The sequence below is a fragment of the Pristiophorus japonicus genome, chromosome 10, assembly GCF_044704955.1.
Source record: "Pristiophorus japonicus isolate sPriJap1 chromosome 10, sPriJap1.hap1, whole genome shotgun sequence".
NCBI classification, from domain to species: Eukaryota; Metazoa; Chordata; class Chondrichthyes; family Pristiophoridae; genus Pristiophorus; species Pristiophorus japonicus.
In genome coordinates this window covers 114065792-114092803 of record NC_091986.1, presented here as the reverse complement: position 1 = coordinate 114092803, position 27012 = coordinate 114065792, and the positions used below count along the sequence as shown (strand labels likewise).

Below are 27012 nucleotides of genomic sequence, written 5' to 3'. Positions count from 1 at the left end.
GGGATCCTGCGCTTCATAAATAGAGGTATAGAGTACAAAAGTGTGGAAATTATGATGAACCTGTATAAAACACTGGTTCAGCCCCAACTGGAGTATTGTGTCCAGATCTGGGCACTACACTTCAGGAAGGATGTGAAGGCCTTAGAAAAGGTGCAGGAAAGATTTAAGAGAATGATTCTAGGAATGAGGGACTTCAGTTACGTTGATAGACTGGAGAAACTGGGGTTGTTCTACTTGGAGCAGAGGAGATTTGATAGCGATGTTCAAAATCATGAAGGGTCTGGACAGAACAGATAGAGAGAAACTGTTTCTATTGACAGAAGGGTCGAGAACCAGAGGACACAGATTTAAGGAGAATGGCAAAAGAACCAAAGGCGATGTAAGAAAAAACATTTTTACGCAGCGAGTAGTTATGATCTGGAATTCAATGCCTTAATGGGTGGTGGAGGCAGACTCAACCTTATCTTTCAAAAAGGTGTTAGATAAGTACCTGAATGAAAAAAATTGCAAGGCTACAGTGAAAGAGCAGGGGAGTGGGACTAGCTGAGAGGATGCTAAAAGGCTGCAGGGTGACTTGGACAGGTTAGGCGAGTAGGCAGATGAGTGGCAGATGCAGTTTAATGTGGATAAATGTGAGGTTATCCACTTTGGTGGCAAAAACACGAAGGCAGACTATTATCTGAATGGCGGCAGTTTAGGAAAAGGGGAGGTGCAACAAGACCTGGGTGTCATGGTACATCAGTCATTGAAAGTTGGCATGCAGGTACAGCAGGTGGTGAAGGCGGCAAATGGTATGTTGGCCTTCATAGCTAGGGGTTTTGAGTATAGGAGCAAGGAGGTCTTACTGCAGTTGTACAGGGCCTTGGTGAGGCCTCGCCTGGAATATTGTGTTCAATTTTGGTCTCCTAATCTGAGGAAGGACGTTCTTGCTATTGAGGGAGTGCAGCGAATGTTCACAACTGATTGCCAGGATGGCAGGACTGGATCGACTGGGCCTGTATTCACTGGAGTTTAGAAGAATGAGAGGGGATCTCGTAGAAACATGTAAAATTCTGACGGGACTGGACAGGTTAGATGCAGGAAGAATGTTCCCGATGTTGGGGAAGTCCAGAACCAGGGGTCACAGTCTAAGGATAAGGGATAAGCCATTTAGGACTGAGATGAGGAGAAACTTCTTCACTCAGAGTTGTTAACCTGTGGAATTCCCTGCCGCAGAGAGTTGTTGATGCCAGTTCATTGGATATATTCAAGAAGGAGTTAGATATGGGCCTTACGGCTAAAGGGATCAAGGGGTATGGAGAGAAAGCAGGAAAGGGATACTGAGGTGAATGATCAGCCATGATCTTATTGAATGGTGGTGCAGGCTCGAAGGGCCGAATGGCCTACTCCTGCAACTATTTTCTATGTTTGATGGGCTGAATGGCCTTTTTCCATGCTGTAACCATTCTATGATTCTATGAAGCCTGGGAAGAGGCTGCATGCTCATTTTCGTGGTTTGGCAACAATGTTAGCCCAAAACTGAGTTGCAAACCACACATCCTATGCTCACCTTACCACCATCAAAATCTTTCCATGCTTTTGTCAGTTCGAGAATTGACTTCTCCAACATCCTCCTTGCTGGCTTCCCATCCTTCTCCATCCATAAACTCCAACTTGTCCTTCTGTGATGTAAATTTCTAAAACACAGCCACCTGTATCTTTACTGACCTAAACTGGCTCCTGCATACCAATGCATTGATTTAAAACTTTACGCCTTCATCTGAAAATCCCTCCCAAGCTTTGCAAAATGCTACCTCTCAGACCTCCTCAAGACCAATATCATTTCTGCATTCTTAGATCCTCCAAATTTCTCTTCTCTGCATCACCCTTCTCATTGCTTACTATTGGGGTCACCTTGGCCTTACTCTCTTCGACTCCCATCTTAAAGACCACCACCTCTCTATACGGCCAATTTAAAGAGCACGGTGGGTGGTCAGTCAGCGGAGTGCTCCTGCCCGTTGATACCATAGTGCGACCCAAGCCAATTTGAAGCCTGAGCCTAATTTACATGCAGCCAGCAGCTGGGCACGGCTGGTCCTCCTGGCCACATGGAAATAAAAGTTTTTTAAAAAACTGCTTTGGCCGCTTTTCTGAGTGACCTCCACTGGGTAGAGTTGTCTTGTTTTGTGGAGGACAACTGACATGAAGGAAAATATGGATGTGCCCATCACTGGTAAGCCTTATTATCTGAATGACGGCTTACAATACAGCATTATTGTCTACTTCTGCTCATTTTTCAATATTGGGGAAAGCTGAACTGAGGTCAGGAATGGGACTGCAGCATACCAAGGGATACCTTCCAGTGAGGCACATTATATGTAAGCTGTTGATACAGCTGTGTGGAGGAAACTCTGGCTTTGACAATGAGGCTAGAAACATGAAGTCATCTCACATTGTGAAGCTTGAGATCTTTTCAGTTGACCTTTAAACACAAAATCTGAGTGTACTGCTTGTAATGTGATGTATGACCCAATATTTTACTTCCCTGATTTAATGCTTACATACCATTTAATTTATTACTACTGTCAGTTGAAGTTCAGCTGGTACAGTGCCTCTCATTCATTTCGTTTTATGGGGTGCATTAAATTGTCATGTATTTAATAACCAACCATGTATAATGATCGTAATGGAAATCTGATGTGGAGTGCAGAGTATATATTCTCTCCATAGTAGTTCATCAGTTATCAAAACTGTGTCTAAAAACTGTAGGATATTGTAGTGTGTGTGATTTATGATATAGTACACATTGTTTATTTCACTCTCATTAACAGAAAAAACGTAAAACACTTTCTTTATCGTTGCTGTTGAGATTTATCTCAAAAATAATACTAATAAAGCAGGATGTACTGTATTTGTGGAGATTAGATGTTAAAAACTTTTTTTTCTGTTCAGTTGCAAACATGGCCCAAGACACAGATGTTGTAAACATTACGAAGACAACTGTATCTCCTACTGCATTAAAGTGAGTAATTGTTTTCTAATAAAACCAGCAGTGCCTCATTAGCATAAGTCGCATACCGTGGCCATTTTGAAATCAACTATCTAAGTTGATAACATGGGTGGCTGTGGCTTCAACTAAAAAACAAGGTTATGTGGGTCTAAAATCAGGAATGCAGGAAAAGTAGTGATTTGGCATGGAGTATAATATGTTTGAAATCTGGGCTCACATCCAAGTTTTTGTTACGTGAGAAGTTATTTCAGTCCCTTAACTTTCTGTACAATATTTCTGGTTTTTGTAAAAGGTAATTGACATTTTTCAGCAATATTAGAGGAGAGTCAGTTTTAACTTGGCCCCTGTTCTCCAAACTTTTAACCAAAATTAATTACATTCTCATCATATTTTAATCATTAGGCACGGGCTTCTTTTTTAACCATCTTCGATTTACACATCCTTTTTTAAAAAGGTGACATCACATTAAAATAGCCTTAAAATAGTTAACCAAATTTTTCACCTTGCCTCATCAGGCAGCAGATTCTCTTTACATGTCTTTAATGTCACCTTTTTTGAATATGGGAAGAGATTGAGCTTTTGAACCCTTATCTTTCAAGTTACTTTCTCACTTGTCTCTGTTTTTTTTCACCATACCCAGTCAAAAGAGCAGCCAGTAGCCCCTGCTGATCCCGATCTGAGTTGTTTGCCATGAGGTGTGTACTAAATGACTAACGAGGGCTCTCCCTCTGAATTTTCCCTATTCAAGTCTGAGACCAATTCCTGGAATTCATCTCGCAGTTGTGCTTGCATCCCTATGAATAGTTGTCAGCTTTCTTCTTTGAATGTTTTCGGTTTCCTAATTAGTTGAATGCCACCTTTCCTTAGTATTGCAGGAACCATTTGCGGGGTGTCTGAGTTGGTCCATAGTAGAGTACTACTTCAGGGCTAGAACAGTAGATTCTGAAAGCTCAAGAATGGGGCTGTGGGAAGTATTAGTAATTGTGCACCAGGTTGCAAACTACCCATCAGTAGTGCCGTGGGCAATGTACAGCTAAATATGTAAACACACTTTACTGCCTTTAGCTCATAAAATAACCTTTTGGAAAGGAGGATTACATTGAGAATAGCAGAATTTAGAAGGATCCTTGTAACCCCAGTAGTCCTAGGACCCAAATAACTGTCATTATTTCAACGGGGCAGCTTGTTGGTCACAGTAAGGAATGTCCATGAAAATACTGTACAGCATTTAAAAGATACTTGGATATGCTCTTGAAGTGCCATAACCTATAAGGCTACAGACCAAGAGCTGGAAAGTGGGATTAGGCTGGATAGTTCTTTGTCAGCCGGCACGGACACGATAGTCCGAATAGCGGCCTCCTGTGCTGTAAATTTTTATGTTTAAGGTAGAGTATTGCATAATGCAGGATCAGTAAATCCAGTCCTAAACTAGTGCAGGCATACGGAAAAGGAGAGGCTGAGCAGCACATCAGAGCTTTAACAAAGTTCGCTGATCAGCTGTTTAAAACGCTGATCATAAATGCTCTGTTGTTCCAACAGCACTGCGCAGTGATGCATCAAACCGCCGAGCAACATTTTCCTAATGCAGCTTTTGAGCTAACAGCTGCTTTGCACAGCATCACAGATCATTTGGGAATCTATCCATGTCAATCACTATAATCAGATTAAAACTAGAAATTGCTGGAAATGCACAGTACATCTGTAAAAAGAAAAGACGGGTTATGACAGGCATGTACCCAAAGCGTCATATCCTATTTTGTCTTTATACAGAAGTTGACTGACCTGCTGTGCATTTATTTTAATTTCAGACATTTACAGTTTTTCCCTTTTTTATTTTAGTATATTTAGTTATGTAAACAAATGCATGATAGAGGAATTCAAGACACTATCTTATGGAGGTTACTGGAGCATAGTGGTTCAGTTACTGGACTAGAAGAGTCAACCATGTTGATGGGAGACCGGAGTCACAGATAGATCAGATATGGATGACCGGTTTCCTTCCCTAAAGGGCATTAATGAACCAGTTGGGTTTTTATGACAATCTGACAGTGGTCACCTTTACTGACTTTGCTTACAGATTTTTTTTTTAACTGAATTCGAATGTTTAAACTGCCATGGTAGGATTTCAACTTGTATTCTCTGGATCAGAATCCAGTAACGTAACCACTATCTACTCACTTGCAAAATGCCAAAAAATGCTACTTTTGAAAAGGTAAAATAAATCCAGCAACATTCCCTTTGAGATTTTTGTTAAAGTGTACGTGTAAAGCTTCAGAAGTTAAATACGTTACAGAGAACCCTGATCTCAGCCTTTTGATTGATTTACGAAGCACCCATTATTCACTTTGTGTTTACTATCTGCAATTTTCCATTTTACAATGGAAATTCAATCCAGAGATAAAGAAAATGTAACCACATGCCTTGCAAGTCATGTTATTTCTAAAGCATTTCAAAAAAATATATTTTCCAGGGTTTTATACGGATGTTCAGTGTTGGCTACCTTATTCAGTGCTGCCTTCGCATTCCATCAGCACTTAGACACCTATTTACAAAGCCATCTCGGCTGCTGTCTGCTTTGTACAATAAAGAAAACTTCCAACTTGGAGCGTTTCTCGGATCCTTTGTCAGTATTTACAAGGTAATAATAATACACAATGCTTATATTACTGGTTTATTCCATTGTGAGATTGAGGTACTGGCAAAAATGCAGTTTGAACAATACATGGGCATCAATAATCAGATTGTCATTAGATTCAATATTGTGACACTATTGTAAAAAAGGAAATATAAAATGAATATATTCCGTATTTCAGGTGAGCCCCTTTAGAAGGAATGGTAAATTGGGAAATGTTGTGGTTGGGGGCAAACAGTAATGACAAGTTTGAGAATGCATTGAAGAATAGACAAAGATTGGTAAATGTATAAAACAATTGAAAAAACAAACTAAGGAGATACTATTACTGTAGAAAAACACTAACCTGAAGAAAGAGCAATTCTTTTGAGCCCGTTACAGGAAATGTTCAGAAAGGTAAGACGGTGCATTCAAGTTCATTAATAATGAATTCATTCTTTAAAAACAGAAATGGTTATATATTTGTGTACCATAGCCATAGAAGTTTAAAGCACAGTAGGAAGCCTTAGAGAGCATACAACATGTATTCACCAGGATGATAATAGGGATGAGAAACTTCAGTTATGAAGAGTTAGGACTGTTTTCCTTGGAACAGAGAAGGTTAAGAGGTGACCTGATAGGTTTTGATAAGAGTAGATAGAGAAACATTATTCCCTCTGGCGAATGGGTCGATAATTAAAGGTCATAAATTCAAAATCATTGGCAAAATATCTAGAGGAGGGATGAGGAAGACTTTTTTTCACTCCGTTATTGGAATTTGGAACACTCTATCTGATAAGGTGGCGGAAGCTGATTCTCTAGATTATTTTAAAAGGGAATCGGATAGGTACTTGAGGATGAGGATCTTAGAGGGTTATGGACAAAAAGAGGGGAAGTGGGAGTAAGCACGACTGCTCTTTCATAGAGCCAGCACAGGCATGATGGGCTGAATGGCCCCCTTCTGTGCTTTGTTTCTATGATTCTATAAGAGACATTTGAAATACACTGAATACTTCCTCTGAAGCAAAGAAGGCTATTTAAGATATTTTAAAATTATTTGATAGGTTTTCCCATTTACCCTATTTCCTCTGACTGGTGAGTAAGGGTTCATTCATTTAAAATTATCACAGTGAGGTTAGAAGAAATTTCTTTATGCAGAGTTGTTATAGCATGGAATGCTTTGCCACAGGGAGTAATTGAGGTAAAGACCATTGCATCTTTCAAGGAAGAGTGGATAAATATTTAAAACAAAGTAAGATGTAGGATTATGGGGAATAAGCAGAGCTTTGGGGTTAGTTTGGTATTGCTCCAGGAAAGAGTTGGCACAGACACGATCAGTTGAATGACCTCCTTCTGTTTGTGAACTTCAGTGGTTTTTATGGTACTGTAGCATGACTCACATTGGGAACTGAGCTACATGAGGGTCAAGCCTACATCCTCCCATTCGAAAGGACTAATTATTGTGCTACAACATTCAGTGCCATCAGACCATTCCTCCCAAATCCAGCGAAACCTTTCAATTTGTGATGAAAAGTTTTCCCATAGCCATCCATATATATTAATATATTAATAAAAATGTTATGTCTGTGCACGTTTGTATTATAAATTCCTATGTCCATATTTATAACAGAAACTGCCATTGTCAACTTGTCATGCTGCAATTGAACTCTCTCACCAGTAGAGACGCTGTTATGTGGCCATTGGAGGTGGGCGGGCTATGATTACAGTGTGACATAATCATAGAGTCAGTTCCCATTATAAATGTGGACACAGGAATTTAAAATGGAAATATATAAAACTAGGGACAGAATGTCTGACTTTAAAATGATGACTACGTACTCTGGACCAGTTATTTCGTGCCCTATAAGCCCACTTCACCTTAAAACTATACTTGATCTTGACACCCTGTGTGTAATATAATTAATTATGAAATTAAAATCCAGATAGTGCAATTGTGTCAAAAGGATTTTGTAGATTTGATCATATGCTGTAAGGTCATATAAAATGTATTCAAGGTATAAAAATAAAAAACGCGTTGTGCTGTAAAATGGAGAAAGTTCTTCCTATATTCAGTGAAAAATTCTATTTTCATGATACTTTACCATAAAATGTTTCAGATTTGGATAGTTTAAAATATTATGAAAAATTATTTTATAATCACTACAAAAAGTGTAATTCACCATTTCAAAGCTTGTGCAGAGTCAGGCCTGGAACCACTGTAAAATTACAGTTTGAATACAGCAGTAGGTAGTCAAATGTACGATTGTATTTACACTTTTTTTGTTTTATTGGGATCTTTATCTTTCAATGTTAAACAACATTTATTGCAGTTTAAACTTTGAACTCCAGTATATAATTGACATGTGAAGCGTTACTAATGAGAGAATCGATATGTAGGCTGATCTTGTGCTGCATGTCCTCTATTTATATCTATATACGATTGCATAATTGAATTTTGGCAACAGAGATTCAATGATTTTTCACTGCAATTTAAATGAGTTGCATTAATTCAGTAGTAGTTTGGTTGGTAAGAATCTAAACATTCTTGTTGTAGCACAAACTAAATGTTTTTTAAAAACTCCACCACAAGTTCTTTTTCTGGTCTTGGGAGCTGGCCAAAGAACACATTTGAATATAAAGCTTCCAAGTGTTACAGCATTTTGGAGCCCCAATGTCTATGTGATGCAGTGTTGGAACATGGCTTCACACTGTCCTCCACATTCTAAGGTCCGAATTTCACTTGTGCTGTAACGGAGAGATATCAAGTGAACATCAGGTGCTTTGTTGTAAGAAAAGGCAAGTCTACTTGGACTGCTCTAACAGGCAACTCCAGAGCAATATTGGAAGATACCTGGAAGCAGTTTGCCTGCTTGCCCCTTGGCTGGCGAGAGTGAGAGAAATGAGGAGATCCCAAAGAAGGGAGGGACATGCCTGTATTTAACAATAACAATTAACATTTATAATGCCTTTAATGTAGTAAAATGTTTAGGCGCTTCACAGGAGTGTAATCAGACAATAATTGACACCGAGCCAAAGAAAGAGACATTAGGCAAGTGACCAAAAGCTGTCAAAGAGGTAGCTTTTAAGGAGTATCTTAAATGAGGCGGAGCAATTTAGGAAGGGAATTTCAGAGCTTGGGGCCTAGACAACTGAAGGTACAGCCACCAATGGTGGGACAAAGGAAGTTGGGGATGCTCAAGAGGCCAGAATTGGAGGAATGCAGAATTCTCGGAGGGTTGTAGGGCTGTGGAGGTTACAGAGATAGGGAAGTGTGAGGCCAAGGAGGGATTTGAACACAAGGATGAAAATTTTAAATTTGAGGTGTTGGTGGTGATGGGAGAATGGGACTTGGTGTGAGCAGAGTTTTAGATGAGCTGAAGCTTATGGATGGTGGACGATGGGAGGCCGGCTAGGAGAACATTGGAATAGTCGAGTCTGGCGGTAACAAAGGCATGGATGAGGATTTCATCAGCAGATGGTCTGAGGTATGGGGTAGGGATGGCGATATTCCGAGGTGGAAGTAGGCAGACGATGATAGAGAAGAGATGGGGTTGGAAGCTGTTTTCCCTATAATCTGCATAGCTCTCCGCCAGCCAAGGACTGACTTTTCCTATGTTAAAGTTCGTGCAGGTGAGAACCTGCGATGGCCCGTGCAGTCCCTTAAAGGCGCCGCACACCCAATAGCAAATTACGGGGAACATTGGTTGGAAGCTCAGCTCAGGGGAAGAAAACTGAAAAGAACCCTCGTTGAGGAAAAGAAAAAAAACTTGTATGTATTGAAATCCTTACATTATGGGCCGGACTTTGCTGTTGGGAAAAAATAGTGAGACTAACGGCACTTCGGTGTAAATTGGACAGCAACTTCCAGCGACCGCACATGCACAGTTGAACTGAAATCAGAAATTTTCTGTCCGAGTTTCCCTGCTCCTCCAGAAGCAGCGCTATACTGGTATCTCACTGAGAGAGACTGCATTAAAATACATGGCACAACATGAAGTTGCTGCACTTACTTGATATATACCCACCACTGTAAGTACATTTTTAGCAGTGTGCTAAGTCTTAATTACTGCCAAACAATCTCACTGGCACTGATGATTTATTTTTACGGGTGTGGAGTCCTTCAGATTTTAATTATTGGAGATTTAAAAAAAATTAAAATATTGAAATAAAACTTTTAAACTTTTTCTTTCTGCCTCTTATCTCCCTCTTAATCCCATATTTCTTTTCCTCTAATTTTCTTTCTGCATATGATTTGGCATTCAATTAACTATTCGAACTGACACATCCTGGTTCAGACTCTGTGTGTCTTATTAATGATTCTTTAATCTGATTGGTTAAGGAGATCTGTTCACACAGGCACCAGATCCCCGTAAAGGGTGCTGCACCGAAATGGCTTTCTAATCATCGTAAGTTCCAGTGCAAAATCCCTATAAAGTCTGTGGGTAAGTACAAGTGCAACGAATGGCTAGCGCCATTTGTTTGCCGCTGAGAGTAAAGTCTGGCTCTGTGATCCCGCTGGAGTAGGGTATCTCTCAGCATACGCTATTGTTAGACTTCTTCCTGCACATTCAGTACAAAAATCTTTTACGCTCTTAACTTGCTGGAAGTGCGAGCTGATAACGGTGAGGGCATCTGGGACCTTAGTGAATGGTGAGACCAACAGTGTATCTCCTTAACCAATGCGATTTAAAGATTGAGAAATAGATAGAGGAACGACCGAATAGGAGGCTGAATTAGAATGGGTGAATTACAGTCAAATCCATACAGAAAGAGAAATAAGAGAGAGAAAGGTAGATTGGCTTGAGCGAGAGAAAAATAGACAAAGGAAATGTAAGAATTTTTAAATTCTCCAACAACAATTCACTACCAGTAGGAATGAGATACCACAGTTTAAATTATTCACTTTGAGCCATAAGTTGATTGGCAGTCATTAACAGTTATCACGTCATTAAAAAGATACTTGCGCTATTAATTACTATACTTCACTTTCTGTTGCGAGTTTAATGGGCAATTAATGTGTAAATTCAGCAAGTTCTTAAAAAGATAAGAGAGGCTAAGGATGAGATGCCATTTGTGCAACGCCAACTGTAAATTGATCAAGTTCTGGATACAACTCACGACGTATCACTTATTCCCCTGAACATGTTGCCGAAATAACAGCGTACATTGTTGGCATGCTGTTATTTTTTTTCAGTAATTTCCAGCCCTATATATGGCAATTTATGAACTTTTTTTGATTTTTATCCACCTGAAGCATTGCAAAGTGTTTGGTAGTTCATTGCTTTCCAGAATCTGAGAAAATGCATTTACCAAAGTAATAGTATTTGACAACGTGACTTGCAGTACTATAGACACAAGCCATTTGATCCTGGTGTTTTTATTTCATGTCAAGGGCACAAGTTGCTTCCTCCGATGGGTGAGAAATTTGGACGATGAACTTCATGCACTGATTGCTGGTGAGAGTAATATTTTTTCAGCTCTCTTAAAAGGGCTTTCTCAACCCTTTCTGCACATGTCTGCAAGATGACGGTTTATAATATGATACAGCTCGAAAGGAAGGATAATAAACAGAAGTCCACCAAATGCTTTTAAATTGTCTTCTTTTCAACAATTAATACAATTCAGCTCTGTAGTATCTTAATTCTTGCACAAGGTGCTTATAATCTCACAATTTGAGTGTGACTATATGCCATTTGCTCCACAATTGTTCTTCCTATACTTTGAAACAAATCTAAAACACTATGGGCTAGACTTTCCAGAGAGCCCCTCAACGCCCGATTGCCCGCCCAGAGAAACCGCTAAAGTTTGATAAGTAACGCTGGCACAAATTTCCACTTTTAAGTTAAAACTAATCGCCCAGTGAGAAAATGGATCTTGCACCATTATTCTCGACGGTTTTCTCGGCGGTTAAGGGGAAACTAAGTAAAACGGGCGTTTTTTTTAAAATTTAGTCCAAGGCTGCAGTTGGGCCTCGGGAGGGGGATAAACTTTAAAAAAAAATGTCTCAAAAAAAAAATAAAAAGTTTAAAAAAACATTCCCAAGACACTTTTACACCTAATCGCCGTTTTAAAATTTAAAAAAATAAATAAAGAACGTTTAACTTACCTTTCTTTGCATAGTACTCGCCTACCGCCCTGTTTAAGTAGCTTTTACAAGGCGATTCCCTCTATGATCTGGACGGGCTTCTGTTGAGACAAAATGTTACGCCCTGGCGATTTTCTCGGCGGTGCACGTCAGCGGTTTGGTCCCAGTGGGTGTTTTCAGATTTGGGCGATACCATTGAAAAATAAAAGGGGAAACTTTCGCTGGGGGGAAAAACAGCTGTACCGCCGTGAAAATCGCCAAGAACCCGCCGGAAATGATAGGAAAGTTTAATCCATTATTTGAAAGTCGAATGAAAAATAAACCTGAATGATTCCTAGAGCATGTAATCTCGGATGGAGAACTGCGCATGAAATCATTTTCATATCCAGCTTGACAAATATTGTGCCTTCCACAGGTGGCTTTCAGTGTGAACGTGTATATTTCACAGTTCAAATATTTTTCTAAGATTATTGTATTATAAGAGCTATATACAGTGCAACCCAAGAAGTCAGTCGAAGAGGAGCCAAAGGTCTTACATTTGATTACTGTTGCTGTCTGTAACAATGTGTCAATCGTTTTCTGAATTTTTATGCAGGTTTCTTAGCAGGAATGTCTATGATGTTTTACAAAAGCACAACCATCTCCATGTACCTGGCTTCCAAACTTGTAGAGGTAAAAAAAAGCCTTTTTTTTTGTTTTTATATAAATGTCAGTTTGGATGCTTTTTACTTTACAATATGTAGACAATAGTATTTTGTTAGCTAAATTTAGAAAATGTTATGATTGCATCTTTCTCTGTCTCCTTACTAAACGGAGCAGATTTTCCTCTTGTATGTGACATGGGGGCGCTCAGTTCCCAAACACAGTAAAGAGTGAAAGAGTTGGAAACACATGCCGGGTCTCCATCCTCCTTATACTGCTCGTGGATTTCCTGGGGGATTAGTCACTTCATTTTCCTCTAGTTTTCCAGGCGGGCACTCAAAAAGTGTTGGTTGTAGCCTTTGCACCTGGCCTCTTTTAGACAGAGGATCCTAGGGGAGCAGGCAGGGAAGCCCAAAAAGGTAAGTAGCACCTATTTCCACCCCCCACAGGCCCCCGATGGATTTATGATGTCAGACAGCAGCCAGAATGCCCTGCCAGCAGCAGCCATGACCATCAGCAACTGGTTTTCCATCCTTGCTTCTGGACGCAAGCTCCAGTTGAGGGGTAGGCAATGCCCTATGCACTCTAGCTGAACAGCTGCAGGAACTGATGCTCTAATCTCCCTATCCTTTCTTCATATCATATATTCTTTTTCATATACATATCCAATTCCCTTTTAAATAATGTTATAGATTGCCTCAATCATTGGCACAACCGCTGATAAAATGATGATTGGATCATGGAAGCCTACCCACATCCTGTCGCGCAAGGGTGGCTCAAGCCAAATTTAAGTAGAACTGTTCGATTCAGTGGTTCTGAAATTTTCCCAGGCTGGGTCGCACCAAAAAACTCACGCCCTTCTAGCTTAGAATATTGGTTATGGTAAGTCTGCAAAAAATCTTTCCCTCTGTTTCTCTCTCTCTGTCCATTTTATGTCTGCCTATCAGTTTACTGTTTTGCTCTTTCTCCTTCTCCACTTCAGTTTCACTTTCAGCTATACCTTTATATAGTGCCTTTAATATATAACATTTCCAAGATTCTTTACAGAGGGGAGAAAAAGGAACATTGCTGAGTCATTGAGCGATTTGGAGATCTAACAGCTTGATCGATCAAATAGATTTTGAGAGAGTTTTTAGGGGCAGGGAGGGAGGCAGGCAAAGGAGTGTAGTAAGGGAGTTTCACAGAGTAGGGCCAAGGCAGCTGAAGACTGCCACCAATGTGGAGCAAAAAGTGGAAAGATGCATTGAAGGCTGAGTCTGGGCACATGAAGGTACCGAAGGGGACATAAGGCTAGAAAGGATTGCCATGAGTGGGTGGTGCAAGGACATGGAGAGATTTGTAGTTGAGGATAAAGATTTTTAATTCAATACATTGGGAGACAAGTAGGTCAACAAGGATGAGGGTGATGGGCAAACGAGGCTTATGGCAGGATACACTTGACTGGGTCCTGCATGAGTTGCAGTTTATGAAAAGTGGAATTGGGAGGCTCTTCAATGTCCTCAAAAGAATGGATCAGGGTTTTTTGGCAGTGGGAATGAGGTAGGGTAGAAATTGGGGGTGTTGCAGAGGTGTAAAGTCTCGGTAATTAATAGATTATGGGGTTTGAAATAGAATGCTGAGATTTTGGGTGGCCTAATTCTGCATCAGTGAATGGCCAGGAAAGGGAGATGGAGTAGGTGGCAAAGGAGTGCTGAAAATAATGGATTATGATTTGGAGGAAATTTTGACTCATTCACAACTTACTGTCAGACAAGAGCCCGACAAACCAGAGGTTGTGGAGAGCTTGATGTCAACAGCATACATGTAGAGACTTGTCCTTCTTGTGAATGATCACCAAATGAAGCATCTAGATGATGAAAGAGAGGAGGTGACTGATGAATCCTTGGGGAACCCCAGAGGTGATTGTGTGAATGAAAGAAAAATCATTGCTGTATTGGGGCAGGCAGGAGTCGAGCCACACAAGAATAATCCCATGATGGACACCAGATGGGGATAACATAATATGATCTCAGTCACAGAGGATGCAATTTAGTACTTTGGCCAGGGTTGTGAAAAGGGAGTTGTGGGAGGGCTGATGACGCATTCAAGGACCTTGGAAAGGGAGGTAAGAGATGGGTTGGTAGTTGAAGAAGATAGACAAGTCATTTTGTGGACAGAGGAGGTGATCGCAATTTTGAAAGGGAGATGTATGGAGCCTGAGCAAAGGCACCATTAGCAATGTTGGCTCAGAAGTTTTGTGGGAAGGTGTTGGAAGGCAAAGAAGGTGCCAAAAGAGTAAGTGAAGAGGCAGGACATTTTAGACATGTATAGCCAGACAGGAGGATTCAGAGAGGGGGAAATTGTTACCACTGTGGCCCAGGTTTCTGTCAAGGTCATGATATCAATAGATTGTCCAGTGAGATTGTGGATGGCAAGAGCGTTGTTCTCTTCCTGTGTTTGCACAATTATCTCCCAAGTCTCCCAAGAATATGTCCTTGACTTCCTTTTCTTCCTCATCTCCACATTGTTCCCTGAAGACATCATCCGTAGACATGGGGTCAGGTTCCATATGTACACTGACTACACCTTACTACGCTCTACCTCTCTCGACCCCTCCATTGAATCTGTGTTATCAGACTGCTTGTCTGACAGCCACTTTTAGATGAGTTGTAATTTCCTTTGGTTAAACATTGGAAAGGCTGAAGTCATTATCTACAGTCCCCAACACAAACTACAGACCCTTAGCACTTATTCCATCTCCTTCCCCAGTCAGTGTCTCGGCTGAACCAGACTGTTCACAATTCAACCGCGAGCTGAGCTTCATACTCATATCCTCCCCTTCACACAGACCACCTACTTGCACATCTGTAACATCACCCACCTCTCATCCTTGCTTCAGCCATCTGCCACTGAAATCCTCATCCATATATTTGTCACCTCCAGACTCGACCATTCCAAAGTTCTCCCGATTTGCCTTCCATGCTTCCCTCTCTGTAAACTTCAGTTTATCCAAAACTCTGCTGCTCGTATCCTATACCGCACCAGTTTCCACTCACTTCTTCCCCTTGTCTTTGGTGATCTACCTTGGCTTCCGGTCCCCCAACATCTCCAATTTAAAATGATCATCTTTGTTTTTAAATCCAATCATGGCCTTCATGTGAGGACAAACTTTTTCTAGCCCTACAACCCCACCAAGCTCAGTGTTTCCCTTACTCTGGCTTTTTGTGTATTCCCTGTTCCCCTTGCCCCAACAATGGCAGCCATGCCTTTAGCTGTCTCGGCCTATGCTTTGGAATGTTCTCCCTAATCCTCTCTGCCTTTCCATCTACCTCTCCTCCTTTAAGGTCCTTTGTAAAATCCACCTCTTTGACCATGCTTTTGGTCACTCTAATATAGCCTTTGGTTTGGTGACTATTTTGTCTGATTATGTCTCTGTGATGCACTTTGGGGCGTTTTTAATGATAAAATTTCGATATAATTTCATGTTTTTAAGGGAATGTCTGCAATATTCCGTTTAATTAATGTCTTTTAAATTCAACATCACTTCCTTGCTTTTACATTCTGTGGCCCTGTGCATAAAACCCAGATTCTCATTTGCCTTTTTTATGGCCTTGTTCACTTGCACACGCTATATATCGGACATCTCTGTCAAGAATATTACCATTTTGAATATATTTCCTTTCAATGGGCCCAAGTAACCACATGATTCGCGCCTGATTTTTAGGAGCAACTGGTGGAGAACGGACTATCTTAGAAATCGCAATTCTCCACATTTTTTTTTCTGCAGTTCTAGTCAGTTAGAACAGTTTCACTTTGGAACAGAATGTTTTCTTCAAAAGGGGGCGTGTCCGGCCACTGACGCCTGATTTGATAGTTTCCACAGTGAAAACGTACTCCAAACTAACTTAGAATGGAGCAAGTGAAGATTTTTGTAGAACTGAAAAAACCTGTTCTACACATTAAAAAATCAGGCGCAGGTTACAAATTAGGCTCCAGAACGAGGCGGGGGGGGGGGGGGAAGGGAAGTCATTAAATTCTATAATAAATCCTTATTTATACTTATACAAATATTATACAAATAAATCCAACCTGAATAAAAATTTATAAGCAAAGAAAAGATTAAATAAACCATCTTCCTACCTGTGTGAAAGTGCTTCAGCCAGGGAGAATGTTGCAGGAAGCCTCACAAGTTGAGGCAGCCGTTCCCGCGGGGGGGGGGAGGAGAAGGCCGTTCGTTCCCGTGGAGGGGGGAGGGGGGAGGAGGAGGAAGCCGTTCCAGACGGCGAGCGGGGGGGAAAGGAGACAGTGAGAAGGCTGAAGGAAGCCTCACAAGTTCAGCAGCCATTTCCCGACGGCGGGAAACGACTGCCTCAACTTTCTGAGGCTTCCTGCAACCTTCTCACTGCTGCAAGAAGCCTGAGTGCTGATGTGCTGATGGCAATGTGCTTTTAATAAAAAATGTTCAAAAATTAAACAGCTACAAAGAACTAAAAAAATGGCCGAGTGCCAATGTTTCCTTCACACTGCGTGTGCGTGAATGCTCCAACGCGCACGCGCAGGGTTGCCGGCAGGAAAAAAAACTCATTTAAATGGTACCCGCCCCCTCCCACTTACAAAATCGGCGCGAGTGTAGGCTCCGCCCCCCTGGGCGCCGTGCCAAGCAGACATGGAGCTGCAGGGCGCTCCAGAATCGCGTGTTTTTTTTTCGGCGCGAAAAACGGGCACCCAGCTCGGAGGGGCGCCCGTTTTTTATCGTGTGGAAACTTGGGGCCATTGTTTATTTTCTCAAAATGCATCCAGCCCTAGGAAATATTCAATTTAGGTCTGTTAAAATTCAGGCCAAATGGCTTTGATTCCAGATAAACAAAAAAAAAAGTTTCTGTTTTACCTCTACCTTGGTCTTTAAATTTACTTAATGTACTTTCCCGTAAAACTGGCCTGTGTGAAACAGAATGCTTCGTGCAAGTGAACAGCAATGGAAGATTTAAAGCTTCCATTTAACCTTCCATTTTCTGTGGTAAATATTAGGTTTACCGTAGTTTAAAAATAATCACGTTTCTACAATTTCTATTCTACTTTTTCCAACAGTATTTGATTGTAGGAAAGATGCAGGAAAATAAATTTCAAATGCTCAATGTGAAATAAAAACAGAAAATGTTGGAGCTACATATCAGGTTCATCAGTGCATGAAGAGAAAAACAAGATACAGTGGAGCCTTTATATATTAAATATCTTAATATATTGAATTTTAGGCTGCTAATGGTCCCCTGAATAAAATTATATTAGATTACACCATGATAATCAAAGTAAAACCTCTATCTCAAATATGTTTGTAGGTCCACTCACTTTCTCCTGGCACAGTCATGGTCTGCTGCTTCTTCAGCTGGTTTCCCACTTTCAGCAGTTGCTACAAGGTGATGTACCTGCACTGTGAAAACTGGCCTGGGTGATAGCCCTTCATTATTGTCCAGTGCCAGTCTGCTGCTGTCTCTGTCTTCTATCTCAGTCAGCACACAGAGTGGCCAATGTAAGATTGTGAGTAGGAACTGTCAGCCTGTTTACTCAGTATATACCACTGAGTTTCTGTTTTTGAATTTGGTGGGCATTCCAGCATGGCACTGACATCATAGGCTTCAAGTCTCAGCACTGCTCCTTCAACAAGCTTAGTCAATTTTCAGTGAATGCATTAAAAATTGCATGTTCAAAACTGAAAGGAATACTGTTAGAAAATCTTAAAAAGCTATGTCAAAACGTCATGAGGATACTTTTTTAATTGTATTTATTCCATCTTTAATTTAATTTAAATTAGCCTAAGCTTTGTGCATCAGCTCGAGTAAGCCGACAGCTTTTTTCCCACCAATTTTCTCTGCCAGTTTTCTCCTCTCTCCTATTGCTGGGTATGTTTTAAGGGTGACTGGCACCTTCAGAAACTCGTCCATGTTAGCATCATCCTTACGTGAAACATGTCAATAAGTGTTGGCAGGTTATTCTAGCATAATGCAACACAGCTGAGCATTATTCTGTCCTTTAATGTCCACACATGCACTTCCAGCAGGGGTCCCTGGATAGCTATCCAGAGCGGGAGCCCTAATCATTTTCTCCTCTGGTGCATTGAGGCCAATTGTCACAGAAAAGAGTGACAATATTAATTATCAGTGGTTTTCTTGCTGGTAAAAATTCTTATTGCTGCCAAATGCTCTGTTTCTTGCACAGGGTCCAGTCATTCCAAGAGTCACTGTTTTAATAATTTTTCCCAAATGCCATTATTGGTCACTTGTACCTCACATGAGAATGCCAGCAATATTTGTTCAAATATGTAAAATATTGCAGGATCTTAGACTTTTTCATAATTGTTGGAATACTGCAAATTCCAGTAATAACATTTAAATGATGGTGGTCAGATTATTTCCATAAATAATTGGTATTCATCTTTGCTGCCAGACAATGTATTTCAAAGGCATTGAAGCAGGAAAATGTCCATACGTTGCGCATGCAGACACCATCATCTATGCGATTTCCACAGCCATATGTTTTCAAGCAGTAAGTACCAAATGATGTGACAGATTTATGAGTACATTATTATTTAGAAACCCCTTTCTCAGTGCATTTCAAATCAGGAGGAGCTACACTATTAACTAAAGTGACTCAAGACTCTATTTTATGATGTAACAAAATATTTATGTATATACTATAAAGAGATAGATTAAACAACATTTCGGAGGTTGTCTTTGAAGATCTGCTATCTGAACATGTGCTCTCTTACTATTTTTGTTCTGTATGATGCAGTTCAGCTGAAATTGATAGCAAGAGAGGAACTTGATGGCAGATATTTTCTTTACATATGGGACCTGATTTCAAATCCTGTACTGATCTTGGGTAAAATAAACCGAGTGGACTTGGGTATGCAGCAAAAAATGGCCACTTGTTAGCAATAAATTGGTAATGTTATTTATAGAGATTGACTGTAAGGATGCATGATTTGTGAAACGGAGAGTAACACACTGTTTCAGTACACTTTAGAGGTGGAGTCAGTATCCAGGAAGGTTATGCTCCTTTTAGTTGTATGAGCACCACACCGTGTACCTGCCCATGGTGGTGCCACTCCAATTTACTCAGAGTCTCAGGCCTTTTTAGTTACTCTGATGTGACATCATGACTTGCTCGAATTTCAAAGGGCTTTCTGTTAGCCCCTTGTAATTATATTACAGTCAATGTGAGATGAATCAATGGTCAGACCATAACTTTCTGTCAATGTCCTCATTTGGGAGCACTGATCAACAGCAATTCATTACCAAAGTTATAGCATAACAGCAGTAATTAGCATCCGACAATCCTGGACTTGTACTGAATCTATGTACCTGTTGTGAAAAAGTATTCTATACCCAGCACTAACATACTTCACATGATGAGCACAAGGAAACACAGTTAAGCATTTTTTTTTATATTATGAGGCAGACATTCAGAATGATATGTTTCCAGCTCAATATGTGCATGGATATTTTGCATCACCCCTTTTATTTAATTAAATTATACAAAAGCAAAATGTGAGCAGTTCTACCTATCCATCTGTGCATTTTAACCTCATGGTTTCATTGCTACTCATGAAGATGACAGCAAAAGCTTTTTAGATCAGAATGAAAAAGCTCAGGTTCTTTTACTACTTGTTTTGTTTATGTTGCCAAATAAAGTGTAGCCATTCAGGGGGCAGTCGAAGACCAAACTGGATTAGCTTGAAACATTCAATATTCCTCACCAATAATTGCTCTCAACTATACATGTCTTAATTGGTATTGGTCACAAAATACCCCACCCAACTGAGTCATTTGGAAGAATAACAGCTAAATACCAATTCTCAAGAAATGAAACTAAGTAATTCGATGCCAAAACCGTAACTGCCTCACAATATACAATCTAATGGCTAGGAATGCTATTCGACACAATAGATCTCAATTTCTACAGAATGACTTCTGTACCAAAATCACTAGAATATCAACTCAAATTTCAACATCCCTGTAAAGCCAGGTTTCTCACCAGAACATTACAACTACCAAATTTCTCAGTTATGCATCTGCTGTGGCTACATTTGTTTTGAGTGCAATAGTTCACACTCGAGCAAAGGTGCTCAGTGTCAGTCAGTCATAGGTGGTCCCTCGAAACAAGGATGATTTGCTACCATGCCAAAAAAGGATGAGTTCACAGGTGTTTCAATGAAGGACCCGAACTACATCTTCAAGGGTGGAAGATGCCCGTGTGTGGATTTTTTAACATGTGCTGGCCGTTGCACACCAGCCACCAAACGGGCTTGACAGAGCTAGGTCTTGGTCCAGTGGCAAGGATTACCCAAGATGACTGGAGACCAGCTCTGCTGCACGGACCTAGTACGCACATGTATCGCAGTGTGGGCTGGTCCGTGCTGCCCCTGGCCTCGATCACATCCCTCCACAGTCTCTCGCCGCTCCTGCTGTATCTGCTCACGCTCTAATCATTGCCCACACAGCAAACACAGCAGAGCACAGGTCACAAACAAGATGACCAGGTTTTTACAGGTTGCAATCCAGAAGGAATCTCAGGCGTTTATGGACACAGCCGAATACATCTATAAGATTATCCAGAATTACTTTGCTCAATGTATGGTAACATCAAATGTATTTAAGTATTAAAGTTTGAATGATTATATTATATCATTCAAATGTTGGAAAATTACAGATACCTTTGCCAACCCAAGAGGAACAGATAGGATAGAGAGAAACTATTTCCACAGGTTGGGGATACTAGGACTAGGGGGTATGGTCGAAAAATTAGATCCAGCGCTTTCTGGAGTGAAATTAGGAAACACTTCTACAAACAAAGGGTCGTAGAAGTTTGGAACTCTCTTCTGTAAACAGCAATTGATGCTCGATCAATTGTTAATTTTAAATCGTAGATTGATAGCTTTCTGTTAACCAAAGATATATGGGATATGGGCCAAAGGCAGGTATATGGAGTTTGGTCGCAGATCAGCCATGATCTCATTGAATGGCAGGTTTGAGGGACTGAATGGCCTACTCCTGTTCCTATGTTCCTAACCAAACCACCTTTCCTCTTCCCCCATCCCTGTCAACACCACTCCTAAATCTCATGCCAGTTGCCTGTCCATATTGCTGTAGACAAGACATTGGAGCAGTGCATTTGAAAATGACAGTCCACAACTTTGAAGTTGGAGCTGGGATAGGCAACCTAGGAGCCTGCTGGACAGATGAGGACATTTATAAGGTGCATGTTTAGATCAGGAAGATATATAACTGGTGATTGAACAATTGTTATTTCTATTAAACAATAAAATAACTAGAATGAATGTAAAAGATTTCTATTTGGACAAGAGTTTTAAGTATGTACAGCAGTAAAAATCTTTAGTATGGCTCTCTTTTCCTCTTGTTTGACCTCCCAATGTTGTAAAACACCATGTCCCGAATTTTGCAGTGGTAATAACAGCGGAACTGTCAGTGTTCGATGTCATTACCTACCGCTCTGAAACTGACTGCAACTTCAGGATTTAGTGCATACGCAGATGAACGCAGAAATCCTGAAGTTGTGGTCAGTCGTTCTGTGTTCACCACAGGCTGTGCTGTGGAACTCCCCATAGTTGTCAATCGGTGAAATTACTTGAACTGACTAAAACTTCCCCTATTCCGCCTAATAATGCTGTTAAACACCCCATAAAAAGTTAAGCCTTGTTGAAAGAGGTATAACTTGGGTTTTAGCGGCATTATTGGCTGCTGATCTGGCCCTGAAAAACAAACTTATTTTTGTGGAATGTCACATTTCTCCATTATAAACATTACTAGATTTTTAAAATGAAAAACAAGTTTTTTTTAAAAGTTTGCTCCTACCTTAATCCCACGTGTATGTTCCACTCTTTATCTCGCCCTCTGAAAAATGTTTAAAAAGTGAATGATAAAAGCTGCTTTTTATTTACTGATTTTCTGTCTGTGAGAATTCTTCAACACAATTGGCTGCTTAGACAGCTTGATAGCATCACTGCTGCTATATGCTGGATATTCCCTTTTTCTACCTGGTTTCGGGTGACGTCACACTTTGATTTTGTCGCCCTCTTGGGTCGGCTTGCGCTGCTCCCTGCAGTGACTAGCTCCTTTTATTCCAGCTGTTGCTGGTGTCTCCAACCAGGTCGGGTGAAGCACTCAAAGACCCTGCTAAGAAAGCCCTATTTAGCAAGCACCTCACATCATCATTATCATCATCATCATCATAGGCAGCCCCTCGGAATCGAGGAAGACTTGCTTCCACTCTTGAAGTGAGTTCTTTGGTGGCTAAACAGTCCAATACGAGAGCCACAGACTCTGTCACAGGTGGGACAGATGGTCGTTGAGGGAAGGAGTGGGTGGGATTGGTTTGCCGCATGCTCTTTCCGCTGTCTGCGCTTGATTTCTGCATGCTCGAGAAGTTGAGACTCGAGGTGCTCAGCGCCCTCTCGGATGCACTTCCTCCACTTAGGGCGGTCTTGCGCCAGGGACTCCCAGGTGTCAGTGGGGATGTTGCACTTTATCAGGGAGGCTTTGAGGGTGTCCTTGTAACGTTTCCGCTGCCCACCTTTGGCCTGTTTGCCATGAAGGAGCTCTGAGTAGAGCACTTGCTTTGGGAGTCTCATATCTGGCACGCGGACTATGTGGCTAGTCTCACAACCAATTTGACGACTCCCAGTGATCCATGGAGGCAGAGTGTCCACAGCACCTGGTCTGCCCTTAGGGCCTCCATAATTAGCACCTGTGAAGAGACGCTTAGTCACTTGACCAGGAAACATCAAGACTGGTTCGACGAAAACGACCAGAAGATCCAGGAGCTAATAAGCCGCAAACGCAAGGCATTCTTGAACTAAACTGGAGAGCAAGGAAGCAGCTCTATAGATATCTGAAGGCCGAGGTCCAACATAAAACCCACGACATAAAGAACAGATGGTGGGTGGAAAAAGCGCAGGACATCCAGCAACTAGCCGACAACCACGATGTGCATGGATGCTTCAGCGCAATCAAGAGCACCTATGGCCCAAGCACCCAAGGTCCTACCCTACTGCGGGTCAAGAATGGGAGAGGTACTTAGCAAGGACAGAGAGGCAGTCTGTGCCCGCTGGAAGGAGCACTTCGAAGATCTCCTTAACTGAGACTCTGTCTTTGACGTGAGTGTCCTTGACTCCATCCCACAGCACGCTACCCGCCACCATCTTAGTCACCTTACTTAAGGAAGGATATACTAGCTTTGGAGGGGGTACAGAGACGATTCACTCGGCTGATTCCAGAGATGCCGGGGTTACCTTATGATGATAGATTGAGTAGACTGGGTCTTTACTCGTTGGAGTTCAGAAGGATGAGGGGTGATCTTAAAGAAACATTTAAAATAATGAAAGGGATAGACAAGATAGAGGCAGAGAGGTTGTTTCCACTGGTCGAGGAGACTAGAACTAGGGGGCACAGCCTCAAAATACGGGGGAGCCAATTTAAAACCGAGTTGAGAAGGAATTTCTTCCCCCAGAGGGTTGTGAATCTGTGGAATTCTCTGCCCAGGGAAGCAGTTGAGGCTAGCTCATTGAATGTATTCAAATCACAGATAGATAGATTTTTAACCAATCAGGGAATTAAGGGTTATGGGGAGCGGGTAAGTGGAGCTGAGTCCACGGCCAGATCAGCCATGATCTTGTTGAGTGGCGGAGCAGGCTCGAGGGGCTAGATGGCCTACTCCTGTTCCTAATTCTTATGTTCTTCTGTTTACAAGCCCTGCCCGGCATGAGGTTGAAAGGTCATCCAACAACTGAAGAACAACAAGGCCTCAGGAGCAGATGGAATCCCCGCCGAAGCACTAATGTATGGTGGAGAAGCACTATTAGCACGAATCCATGAACTCATTTTTCTTATTTGGAAGGAGGAGAGCATGCCGGGGGATCTCAGACGCTGTAATCATGACCATCTTCAAGAGAGGAGACAAGTCCGATTGTTGTAATTACAGAGGAGTTTCCTGGCTGTCTGCCACAGGGAAAGTCATCGCAAGAATCTTCCTCAATCGCTTTCTGCTGAAGAGCTCCTCCCTGAGTCGCAATGCGGATTCCGCCCACTAAGGGGCACAATGGACATGATTTTCGCCATATGTCAAATTCAAGAGAAATTCAGGGAGCAGCACCAACCTCTGTACATGGCCGCCTTTGACCTCACAAAGGCCTTTTGACACTGTCGACCGTGAGGGATTATGGAGGGTCCTCCTCAAATTCGGCTGCTCTCAAAAGTTTGTCACTATCCTCCACCTACTCCACAATGACATGCAAGCTGTGATCCTGACCAACGGATCCACCACAGACTCAATTCACGTATGTACCTATGTCAAGCAAGGCTGTGTCATCGCACCAAGGCTCTCCTCGATCTTCCTTGCTGCAATGCTCCATCTCACCCTCAAGCTCTCCACTGGAGTGGAGCTAATCTACAGAACAAACAGGAAATTGTTCAACCTCCGTCGCTTCCAGTCCAGATCCAAGGTTGTCCCATCCTCTGTCATTGAATTACAGAATGCAGACAACACTTGCGTTTGCACACGCTCAGAGGTCGAACTCCAAACCATTGTCAACACCTCCACCGAAGCGTACGAGAGTATGGGCCTTATAATAAATATCCCCAAGACAAAGGTCCTCTACCAACCTACTCCCGCTATACATTACTGCTTCCCGTTTATCGAAATCCATGACGAGGCCTTGGACAAAGTGGACCATTTTCCATACCTCGGGAATTTACTGTCAACAAGGGCAGACATCGATGATGAAGTCCAACACCACCTTCAGTTGCCTGTGCAGCCTTCGGTTGCCTGAAGAAGAGAGTGTTTGAAGGCCAGGACCTCAAACCCGGCACCAAACTCATGGTCTACAGAGCAGTAGTGATACCCGCCCTGCGATATGCTTCAGAGACATGGACTATGTACAGCAGGCACCTCAAAGCACTGGATAAGTACCACCACGCTGCCTCTGCAAGATCCTGCAAATCCATTGGCAGGATAGGCGCACCAACATCCATGTTCTCGCTCAGGCCAACATCCCCTGCATTGAAGCATTGACCACGGTAGAGGGGCTACATCGTCTGCATGCCCGATACCAGAGTCTCAAAACAAGCGCTCTACTCAGAACTCCGACACGGTAAGCGAGTCCCAGGTGGTCAGAGGAATCGCTTCAAGGACACCCTCAAAGCCTCTTTGGAAAAAGTGCAACATCCCCACCGACAGCTGGAATGACCCAAGACCACTCATAGTGGAGGAGAAGCATCTGGGAAGGCGCAGAACACCCCAGGGGCAAACCAAGCACAGACAGCAGAAGGAGCGCACAATAACCCAAGCATCCCACCCACCCATTCCTCCAACCACCGTCTGCCCTACCTGTGACAGAGATTGTAGGTCCCGCATTGGACTCATCAGTCATCTGAGAACTCACATTAGTGTGGAAGCAAGTAATCCTCGACTCCAAGGGACTGCCGAAGATGATTCCCTTTTGACATTCTACAATCAAATTAAGGTCGAGAAAACAAAAGTATTCACCACAGAGGTTGCATGATCTTTGTGGACGGCTTTCTTCAAGGTCAGCGGCGATCGTCGTCACTTTGCTGCTGACAGCAAATTCCGGGCCAACGTCTTTTGATCGTGTGACAGAGGCACACAAAAAAAAGTTCTGGCTGTGATGGAAGAGCTAATGGAAGACACACACTCGGGTGAATCTTCAACAGAAAACATCATGAGTTGGCGATGCAGCACCACATGCAAAACTGAAAAATTATGTTGAGCTATGTTCAGGCAGGAACGCACTCTGGTTTTAGTTGAACTGCATTCTTGCACTTTACATTATCATTCAAATTCATGAAGAATGCAACTATCTTTTAACAAAATCTCAGATGTTGTTGATTCTCTGGCTTATAACTGTGCTTTCAAGTTCCCAACTGCCCGTCCTTTGGCCTTCCATTCACCATTATACTTCTGCAGCTGTTAATTTGCTCAAATGCTCTCTCGCCTCCACCTTTGATGTACTTGTCCCCAGAGAAACATTTACTCTCTTACAACGGGCCCAGTTGATGCCCGTGGTTTGGCCTCATCTTCACTCCCTCAAGTCCAAGCGACTGCAAACTTGAGATATCTGGCGAACAACTAGTTTAGTCATCCAGCACCAGATCTGACTGGGCCACATCAAAATAACCCATTATAGGATCATCCTGAAGAGCAAAGATAACTCCCAGCTTCTATTTTCCACTACCAACTGTCTCCTTATTCTCCTCTCTCCAAGATAGAGACCAGCCGTTCAAAACCTTCCACCGCTCCCCCCTTTTTCCTTACCCACCAAGCCAATGCCCCCTCCAACTCTCTCACTGAACTTTAAAGATAAAGAGAAGTAGTTGAGCCATTGTTCTTATGCTTCCTTACCCAAGGTCACCTCATTCACTTAGGTGAATGTTTATCAAAGACAGTACTAAGCTTAATAATGCAGTTGCTGGTCGCAATACTAGTACAGGAATCTGTAAAAAAAAAAAAATTCTGATTTCTAGGCCCTGTGTGAGCAGCATAAATGGAGCTTGGAAAAGCTGATGGTCTACACAGAAGCCAGATAATTGGCAACTATGTCGAAGTCATTTAAGATTTTTACAGCTATGAAGAATTTGGATCTAAGGACAAAGGGCAGGATTTAAAGTTCAGGGTGTC

General features: G+C 41.9%; 1 protein-coding gene across 3 annotated transcripts in view; it reads left to right on the top strand.

Moving 5' to 3' along the window:
- The window catches only part of tmem135 (transmembrane protein 135), a 594106-nt gene that overhangs the window by 554203 nt on the left and 12891 nt on the right, over positions 1-27012 (top strand). For all 3 annotated transcript variants that reach the window (XM_070892008.1, XM_070892007.1, XM_070892006.1), the window contains 5 exons: positions 2932-3001; positions 5460-5627; positions 10993-11056; positions 12281-12357; positions 18748-18846. In XM_070892008.1, coding sequence (XP_070748109.1) covers positions 2932-3001; positions 5460-5627; positions 10993-11056; positions 12281-12357; positions 18748-18846 — 478 coding nt within the window. The remainder of the gene's footprint in view (positions 1-2931; positions 3002-5459; positions 5628-10992; positions 11057-12280; positions 12358-18747; positions 18847-27012) is intronic.